This window comes from Clupea harengus, chromosome 12 (assembly GCF_900700415.2).
Source record: "Clupea harengus chromosome 12, Ch_v2.0.2, whole genome shotgun sequence".
Lineage (NCBI taxonomy): Eukaryota > Metazoa > Chordata > Actinopteri > Clupeiformes > Clupeidae > Clupea > Clupea harengus.
This window is the reverse complement of record NC_045163.1, coordinates 5750488-5760387: the sequence shown is the minus strand read 5'-3', so window position 1 is coordinate 5760387 and position 9900 is coordinate 5750488. Positions and strand designations below refer to the sequence as shown.

General features: G+C 47.5%; 1 protein-coding gene across 1 annotated transcript in view; it reads right to left on the bottom strand.

The window, feature by feature from the left end:
* Window positions 1-1178: 1178 nt before the first annotated feature.
* si:dkey-1d7.3 (transmembrane protein 132D) overlaps window positions 1179-9900 on the bottom strand; it is a 29758-nt gene continuing 21036 nt past the window's right edge. Inside the window, exons 6-9 of the mRNA XM_031577642.1 lie at window positions 8697-8908; window positions 6276-6558; window positions 5783-5974; window positions 1179-4255 (exon numbers count right to left, since the gene is read on the bottom strand). Of these exons, the coding sequence (XP_031433502.1) occupies window positions 2879-4255; window positions 5783-5974; window positions 6276-6558; window positions 8697-8908 (2064 nt within the window). The 3' untranslated portion in view covers window positions 1179-2878. The remainder of the gene's footprint in view (window positions 4256-5782; window positions 5975-6275; window positions 6559-8696; window positions 8909-9900) is intronic.

The following is a 9900-nucleotide window of genomic DNA, read 5'->3' as shown; positions in this document are numbered from 1 at the left end:
GAGAAAGAAAGCAATGGTGTGTCTAGTCCATTTTTTTAAGCACGGTATTGGCTCCGCGGTTGAACACAAGAAAAGTGCCCTGAAGTGCCTGAAATTTGAATGAGCCCACCTCAATTGTTTTTTTTTTTTTTGCAACCAAATTGCATTCCACTCCAATTTGCTACAAGAAAATCCACACCAGCACAAACAAGAAAAATACATTATTTTCCTCTGGAGTTGGCACTGCTGTGATGGAGAGACAGAAACAGAGGTAGAGAGAGAGAGAGAGAGAGAGAGAGAGAGAGAGAGAGAGAGAGAGAGAATCACAACATATCACCAGTAAGCACAACCTAGGGAGGAGATGAGCTGCCAGGCATAGACTGTATCACTAGGCCAAATCTTGTGGCCCACATTGCAGCACGTGGGCCCCTGCTAATGCATGTTAATCCCCTACACACAATGACCTCAATCCCTTAAATCTGTCAATATATTAGCTGATGCTCCAGATTATGGGGTCGCTGCAATGATAGTGCAGGCAGAGCTTTGTCTTTTGCTATGTTGTTCAAAAATTAATGGATTTGATGTGGGCTGGTGTGGGTGCACCTCTCTTTTTTTCAATGTTCTCTCTCACTCTCTGTCCTTCTTCGGACACAAAGTAGACTGAACTGACTCCTGTGTCGTCACTGCAGACCATATGGTCGACAGGAAACCATGCAACCGTGAATTTGACTTTAAGTATCTTTCAATTCCCCGGAGCTAAAAGTGTTCACATAATGCTGTGCCACTCCGTCCCGGAATCAACTCTAAGGATGTCCTCAAAACTTGGATAAAGATGGAAAATCTTCTTGAGTGCTTTCTATAATGCAAAATGATCAGGCTTTAGCTTCGGACATGCAGAAATGTGAATGATAGATCAAATATGGCGTTGAGAGATGCACTTAAGGGCTCCTCACAATACTGTGTTGGTTTGCCTTCAAGCTTGAATTTTGAGATGGAATATTGGACATCTGGGGGCAGAATTCTTTTTGACAGACCGGGGGTGAAAAAAAGCAGTAGTACATTGATTCAGAACATGACGGCCAACATATCAGAGGCACAGTGCCTTCAGGGGAGCCTCCACAAAACGAGAGGAAAAGAATAATTCTGCTGAATCTGTCGGGTCAGAAGAGATGGGGCACAGCAGTTTTCCAATTTATTCATTTTTGCTTTGAATCCATCACTGCCACTTTTCAGGCTCAAGACATCAGATTATCTGGGTAGCTGCTAGCATTTCTCTCTCTCTCTCTATCTGTGTCTCTCTCCTCCTCTCTATATTTTATGCTCTGAGGCAATTTAAAGACAGGCTGCCGTTGCCGCTCTGTCTGGGAGAGATCTATCTAGGCCTCGCGCTCGGGGGAGGCAGAGGCACAGGCGGCCATTTCGGCTCCGGCGTGGCTGCTATCGGGGAAGGGCGCGCTGTGGTGATTTCCCCCTCTCTCGTCTACGGTTGTCTGAATGGAACTGACTGACAAGTGGGTCCCCGACGAGCTCACAGCCCAGATAAGGGCTCGCGAAGCCAGGGCTTCAATCTGTGAACCTCAGTGCTGGTACTGGTTGAAATCGCTGGAGAGAAAATATTACAGTGCAGCTTTAAGATTTCAGATCCTGCAGATCGACACTTTAAAATTAAGATTATTGGTAAACTGAATAAGTAAAAACTGTCGTAGTTGCTTTGATCAAAATGTTGGTACAGTGAAGTTATTCCAGCATGAAACATACTGGTGGCTGAAGTGAATGGAGGAAGAAGAGTGGGAACAGTTAAGATGCAGACCTGTGATCCCAGCTTGACAGATGCATCTCCTGACCTTTTGGAATACTAAAAAAGACCACATGGCAAGATGAAGTTGTCTTACAGGTTTATTGGTTCAGGCAGGGACTGTGAGGGCGCGGCTCTGTTTGTTTATTCGTACAGGGGCTGATTAGTCACCATCCTCTTCCTTCCTCCATTATAATAAAAAAATAACACACAGTGACTGTCTACCCACAGCCGGGAAGCTCTCTCATTTCCATACAGCATGAGAACTCCTGTGGTGAGAGAAATGCCACATCTCAAGCATTCAAAACTTTCTTTTGAAACATTTTTATGACGTTTTCTTTGTTTCCTTGGTGATTTAGCTACAAGAAGGGACATCATTTTACAAAAGGTGAAAAATATGCACAGAATATTAATATTATCAACTTATCTTATCAACATTTACACGTACATTTCAATTCATTTTTATTTACATTATATGTACCTATATTGACAGAAACATGCAAGGATACTTTCGTAACAAGCATATACATACTGTATATATGAATAATCTCTTTTTCTCTCATTATACACTCTAAGGTTTAGGGTTACTTCTGAGAAGCATACAAATTTACAAAATCTGAAATAAACACATATATAAAATTGTGCGGTGAAAACATTTGGAACTTTGTAAAATTATGTATTTACAGTCCAACGCTTACTCTCCAGCGGCTGCTTGCCTGTCACTTGCTGTGACTTCATTAGTGATGGAACACACTTTGCATAGATGAGTGTAGAGTTTAACAGACATGTACACACACACTCACACACACACACACACACACACACACACACACACACACACACACACAGCGAGAGATAAGGGGCCCTTGAGGTATTATGAAGACTTCTGTAATACTGTCAAATACACAAAGTTTCAATGTTTAGGCTCCCACGTAAAAAACAAAACAACATTGCTTCATTCAGACTTCAGACCCACAAAAACATTAAGAAACCAATGCATTCAATACACTCAATAACAGACAGTGATCACTACCTCCATTTCTGATAGTCCCGTGCCTTCAAACACATACACACACAAAGAGACAAAAAGCCCTTAGATCTCCTCTATGCCTGGACATGAGGTATGACAGCGGGGTATGGGATGTCAGGAAGGGGCACCCCGTTCGGCTCGCCATAGTTGGAGACCGGCACGGCCCAGCTGACCTCCAGACCGTTCCTCTTCAGCGCTGCCAGGTGTTTGATATCTAGCGTAGTGAAGGTGGTGAACTGGACCTGGTTCCTCTTACTGGTGGGCGAGTGCAAGGGCTCGGTGCGCACCGGCCTGGCCAGGAGAGTGGCCGACCTTCTTGGCATGGAGTCAGTCCTGCAGGGCTGGGAGCTGCTCCTGCGGCCCAGGGTGGCAGTCCTCTCCTCGGACGGGGGCATGCTGGGCGCCTCCATGGGAAGGTGGTGAGGCTCCGGGTGGTTCTGGCAGGCCTGCATGGGTGGTGGGGGCGGCCTGCCCTGCTCCGAGGTCGTGCTGAGCCTCACCCAGTGGTGTCGGTGCTCACGCGGGTCTTGGGGTTGGACGGGGGTCTTCTTGCTGTGTGACCTCAGGCTGTAGGTGGCGCAGTTGAGCAGGAAACCCAGGATTGCCAGGCAGGAGACGCCCACCAGCGCATAGATGCATATTTCCAGATCACTGAAGGCAACACCAAACGCACGCACCAGGTCACTCTCCATAAGCGGAGGCTCCTCGGTAAAAACCTCCTCCTTGGGCACCACAGCCTTGGGCACATTCTTCCTAAACAAATCGAGCGGAGATGGTCCTTCAGGACCAAAATGAGAGATGGAGTTCATCAGCAGGTTTCCCATCTCTTTCTTCTCGGTGTTGCCTCGCCCTGCCGTGGGCACCGCGCGGTTGCTAGGCGGCTTGCTGGTGGTGGCCTCCTTGGTGGAGCGGATGGTCTGAGCGGTGGACATGACCCCCATCCCCAGGGCCTCCTGGAGGGGGGAGGTGGTGCTGCGCTCCCTGGCCCTGGAGTCCTGCAGGACGGCCTGGGTGTAGATATCCAGGGGGACGGCCCTTGGGGAGGTAAGTGCCTGCTTAATCTCTCCCTTGGGCGCCTTGGCATTGCCGCCACGGTCTTGAGCCGCCACTCCTCCTGCCCCACTTTCCATCCTGCCCGTGGCCTCGCCGCCCTCTTCGGGGGCTGCCAGGATGGGCAGGAGCGTCACCCTGACGGCACCGCTGCCCACCGCCAGCTTGCTCTTGCGCTTGGACTTCTGACAAGCCTCGCAGATGCCCAGCTCGACCCTCAGCAGCGACCCCTGACCGTCGCCCTCCGCAACAGCTGACAGTTGTGGGTGGGGGCCCCTTTGCACGGACACCACGCTCTCATCAATAGAGCTCGCGCTCAGGGTGTAGCCACTTGGATCGTAGAGGTCGAGAGAGGTCAAGGAGCCATCGCTGAACTGCACCCAAGGGCTGATGAGAGCTTCCTGAAAAGCAGGCAGAGAGAGAGGAGAGGGGGGAGGGCACATTGTAAAACCGTCTGTGAGTACAGTTTGCATCCATAATACATCACAGGTGCACGGCTAATACATTATGAATTATAGTGGGAGATGTTTCTCATCTTGCTGCGTGTAACAATGAAGGGAGAAGTGAGACCAAAAATAACCTCTGCTTGTAAAACGATGTGTTCTTACTGTCTGAATGCATGACTATGTGAAGCCTCTCTGAGGCACTACAAAACTGATTGCTTTTTACTCTTTTAGTGATGGTGATTTTTTTAGGTCGCAAAGGCTTTTTAAAATGTTTCTAAGAAAAGTTTCTGTGACACAAAAATGGCTGATAAAAGGCTTAACTCTGTCCAGGGAGAAATAACCACCTGTTGTTGGCCGAATGCTGACTGACCAGTAATCCTACAGATCATTTCCTCATTTCTAATCAAATCCTGCCTGCACTACAGTAAACTGAGAGTGGCTGCCTCGGCTGTCGGAACACTAGGAAATGACTGTTAATCTCTGTGTAATTAGCCCTCAGTCTACCCTGCCATACGCTCAGCCCATGAAAAAACAAGCACGTACACGTACACACACGCCGACACACACACACACACACACACACACACACACACACACACACACACACACACACACACACACACACACACACACACACAAAAACGCTGCATGCAACTCAATTCAACTCCAGGGATCAATATTTATGTATTAAAAAATCCATTTGAACGAGGCACCAGAGGGCCTAGTGCACAGTAATTACTACAACAAGTTGTATTACAAACTACAGTGAGCCACAAACCCGTGTACGCTTCACTACAGCCACCGGCTGTCCTATCCTCCGAGGTGAAATGCATTATGCATTAACCAAAGCCATCGCATTAACAAACAGGCCTTGCTCGCTCGGCTCTAATGGCCCCGTATCGACTAGGTCAGGCCAAGAGCGGCCATTTTGTCCCGCTGATCAGAATCAACTGTCATCTTTGAAAAGGGTGATTCGAACGGCTGTTCTGTCACAGGGAATGTGGCCGCTCTTGTGTCAATCAGGCGGGGGGGGGGGGGGGGGGGGTCTCTGCCGTGGCACGCAGGCGGGCACCGGGACAGGCTTGGTGCTTTAATGCCAAATGCTGCAGGGGGACTGAGTTTTTTTTTCTTTTTTTTTCTGATGTGTCATGATATACAATCTGTTGTTTGTGCCACAGTGGCTACCTGAGCGGGCCTCTCAAGGCCATCTGCACCATCATGTCATCCCACTCTCATGCCGTGTTTCTTTCTGAGGCTATATCCAGAGGAGATTATGTTTTTGCTATCCAAAACTGGGTCATTCTTCATGTGTCAAAAAAATAAATTGTTTATATTCATTTTGAATGAAAAAATGGAACAATATTTGGGTCTCTCTAAAACATTGATGAAAGACTATTCAAATACCAAAACCATCTTGTTATTAAATGTGATACATCAGCAGAATATGGTGGTGCTTAGTGAGTTATGGTAGTGGAGAGGCACCTGTTTGAGGCTCTGCATGAGTTCCTGTGTGGTAGCCGTGGCGACGATGGCCCTGTTGCTCCCAGGGCTGAGCTGCAGGTTGAGGGCGAGGCCAGAGACCAGCTGCACCCCCAGCTCTGTGATGGACACTTTATCATCCAGAACCCGCACCACCCTCTCAGCCAGCACCAAGTCCGACAGGGGAGACATCACCTGGTCAGCACACATACCAATTGGCCCATATGCTTAACTCAAACTGGAGGCATAGAAAAAAACCTTCACAGGTACATAGATACACAGAGGCACACACACACATACATACGCACACACACACACACACACACACACACACACACACACACACACACAGATACAGATTATCATATATGCTGAACAGAGTGCAGGACTGCAGATATTTGTCATTAATATGAGAATCCTAAAGCAGTTTCACACATACACATACACACACACATACACACAGACACACACACATACTATTTGTTCTACCTCCTACCTGTACACTGGTGACTCCTACAGCTCTTCCAGCCAGCACAGTGTCACTCTGGAGCCGAGCCACCGAGGGGTCGCCCACACGCATGGAGTCCTGCACCAGGCGCGTCACGTCCACCTGCCACTCCGGCCCCAGGAAGTAGGCGGGCAGGCTGGCCGCGGTCCCCCCTGCCGGGTCATCGGCGTCAGCCAGGAAGGGCGTTAGCACACGGACCAGCGCATGCTGGTACTGCAGCATGCAGCCACGGCCCTTCCGGTCCTCCTCTTCCTCGCTGTCCCAACTGGACCTGAGGAGGAGGAAGATGGAATGGTGCATGGTTAGTGTGGGGTTACAGTACAGTCAGATTTAAAAGGCTCATAATGCCTGAATCATTATATTTTCTGGTCAGGCTTTTTTTATTTTTACATTTTTACTTCCCTTTCATAAATTAATCTGCCTGTCTACACCAAAACACTTCACCTAAAATACCTGTCCAAAACGTAATCTCCAAAACATCACAAAAAGCCCCTTAAAGCTTGTAAACCTACAGAACGGTAAACACCAGTGTGTTTGGGTCAGTTGTCTCTTCACAAAAACACAGTATCATACCCCCTTCATTTCCTTTTGGGATTTGGCAGGATATTAAAAATGTAATGCCCCAAAGCAGATTGCTGTTTTATCGGGTACATGCGTAGATTTCCAAATTTGGTCAAATACCAGTTCTGGTTTCCACTCCTGCACTATCCTACATGCACTGCAGATGTGTGAGCTCAGATGCTGGTGCAGAGCAGAAATGAACCAGTCGCTGGAGAAGTAGTGGAGTCAGTAGTCAGAGGAAAAGCCACTGATCGTGGCACTGTTGAGCTCCTGGATTACCAGGCCTTACACTGACCTATAACAGTCAGAAATTGAAAGTGTAAGCTTTGATGATTACAACAATATAAGTCGATGTGGAGAAAATCCCATCCATTGTGGGATTCCACTTCAAGGGGGTTAAATCCCGCAGGCTTGACAACCAGTCACCATGCTAGGTCAACTGTAAGACCATTTAAAGACCATATATCACAGAAGAGCTTTATTGCTCCGGAGGAAACTTCTTATAAACAAGTATTTGTTACATTACACAAACACACCCCCCTCCCGGCCATCAACGCGCCCCAACTATGTGCACTGAAGTGGGGCTAAAAGCCTGGCTTCCACTGCCCCCTCAGCTCAGCAGCTGTGATTAAAAGCGCCCCCAACCCCAACACACCAAACACACGCATTAAAGCCCTCTGTGCTTTTTATTCATTTCTACTCCGATTAGTGCTGTTGGTAAACTGAGGCTGCGGTTTAGGGATTCATATGAGCTGTTGCTGAACATGATTCATAAGCATGCTTAGTGCAGAAGCACCCTGAGCCATATCGAGCAGATCTTTAACTAAAGCATTTGGTGGACACCGTCCAAAACTGGACACACAAGCATTTAGCATCAGTTATATCCTCTTAGTTATGTCCTGGGGAAAAAATGTAACGTAATACAAAAAAAGCAAGACGTGATCTTCAAACTTGGTTGAACCTTGTCATCTATATTAATTTTCTACAAATTGTCGTTCCACATGAGGCATTAAATGGCTGTATTGGAACATATTACAGCAAACTTCTTGGATCCATATCTTGTAGGACATCTGAAAAGGTGGATATATTAAGATACATTAAGATCTTCAAAATAACTCTATCAGCCTCTGAGTTTTGAAAACGTGCCTCATTGGAGTAGATGCAGTTTCTTATTTAAAGTCAGTGCCAAAACTGATAAGAGAAGGAAAACTGAGATGAATTTTCCTCGTAGATTACCTCTGTGATCTCTGTCCATGCATCACTTCACTGAACATGACACTAAAATGTTCTGTATAAATAGTTGAAGTGATGATGTGTAATCTTAATTAAACGACCCTTGAGTGAAATCGCCCTTCAGGACATACCTAAATCACTTAGTGTATCAGCAGCGCAGTAATGAATGAGTAATGAATGTGCTCCACTTCAGCTGAATCTATTAACTGGCACACGCCGCTAAACTCATACATATGCACAACTTCAGGTTGGCAGCTAAATCACACAAACACACTCATTACACTTACGGAACAGTTGCTCATAAAAAAATCTCACACTGCTAAATGTCATCTTGATGAAAACATCAAAACGATACTCGTGATATAAACAAATAGCTGAATAAATACTCACTCCATGATCTGCACACAAACAATCTAAAGGAGTTAATTGAAGTAAATACCTCGGTGGCCTTTGTGCTAGAAAGTACTGGCTTGGAGAGTCAGTGAACGAGGGAGGAAATTAAATAAATACGTAATTAAAGCTCGCTGTCGGCCCCTGTGATCTGTTATGAGTCACACTTGCACACCAATCACACTGGCTCTGTTTGGCGGTGGTTGAGGGGGGGACTTCTCTTACTTCCTCTGGTTGATGGCAGAGACGGGCACCCTCCAGCCCTTGATCTGGCTGAGCTCAGTGTCGGAGAGCTCGATGCGCAGGGGCAGGCGGGGCATCCACACGCTCACCTCCAGCTGGGCGCTCAGGTAGCTGTAGGTGAAGTTCACCAGCATCCGCACGCGCCCGCCGGTCTCCTTCCCATCCATGTACACAAAATCGCAGCGCTTGGACACCTGGGACAAGACGACGGGGAAAAAAACAACAATGACAGGCTCAGATCTGTGATTATGTGCTGATGCTATGTATTCATCCAGAGGTCATTTAACCAACGATCAAGCTTTTCAAAACGCCCCGACTCGCTGAATAAATGCATGCCAAACCAAAAGAGAGCGGGGTGACCTTGATGGGGAGGTGAATGGTGGTGGAACAGGGAGCATCTGCAAACAGGACTCTGCTCCCTGGATCAGAAACTTAAGAGGGGGAAAGGAGGATATCTGAATGTGCTTTAATTAAGTGAGTAAACTTCTCAGCAGCAGCAGCAGCAGCAGGATTTGTTAGTACTGTCAGGACCCAGAATTAGACAAGCGGAGAGAAAGTGAGTAAGTGAATGTGAGTAGGGACGAGAGGCACAGAGAGAGAGAGAGAGAGAGAGAGAGAGAGGGAGAGAAAGAGAGAGAAGAGGGAGGGAGGCACAGGATGGAACCATCTCTCCCACAGAGTTTGGCAAGTTTTTTATGCTAATCTGAGAGATGGAGGGAGGCAGAGAGGTGACGACGGAGAGGTGGAAGGGAGGAGATGCTCGGCAGTGATATTCAATGTGTCATTTCTGTAATCCGTCTCTGATGGCTGCTGTCTGCGACCGTGCTGAGCTCCAGCGATCATGCAACATGCCCCCGGAGCCGCGGCTACGTGCGGTGTCGCACCTCAGTCACAGCTATCATTAAAACTCCATTAGCTCACGCCTGCTATTATCACCCTCCTGCACACAGGTATGTGGGGAGGGAGGGGGTGCTGGTATTTATGAGCTGTGTGTGTGTGTGTGTATGTGTGTGTGTGTGTGTGTGTGTGTGTGTGTGTGTGTGTGTGTGTATGCGCACACCGAGGTGTTAGAGTGCTCTATAGAAAGAAAGTGGCAACTCTGTTGTGCATTGTGTGAAATATTTAGTTACAAATTGGGACTGGATTTTCATTTTTATGAAGAATGTGATGGCAACAGCTACACACC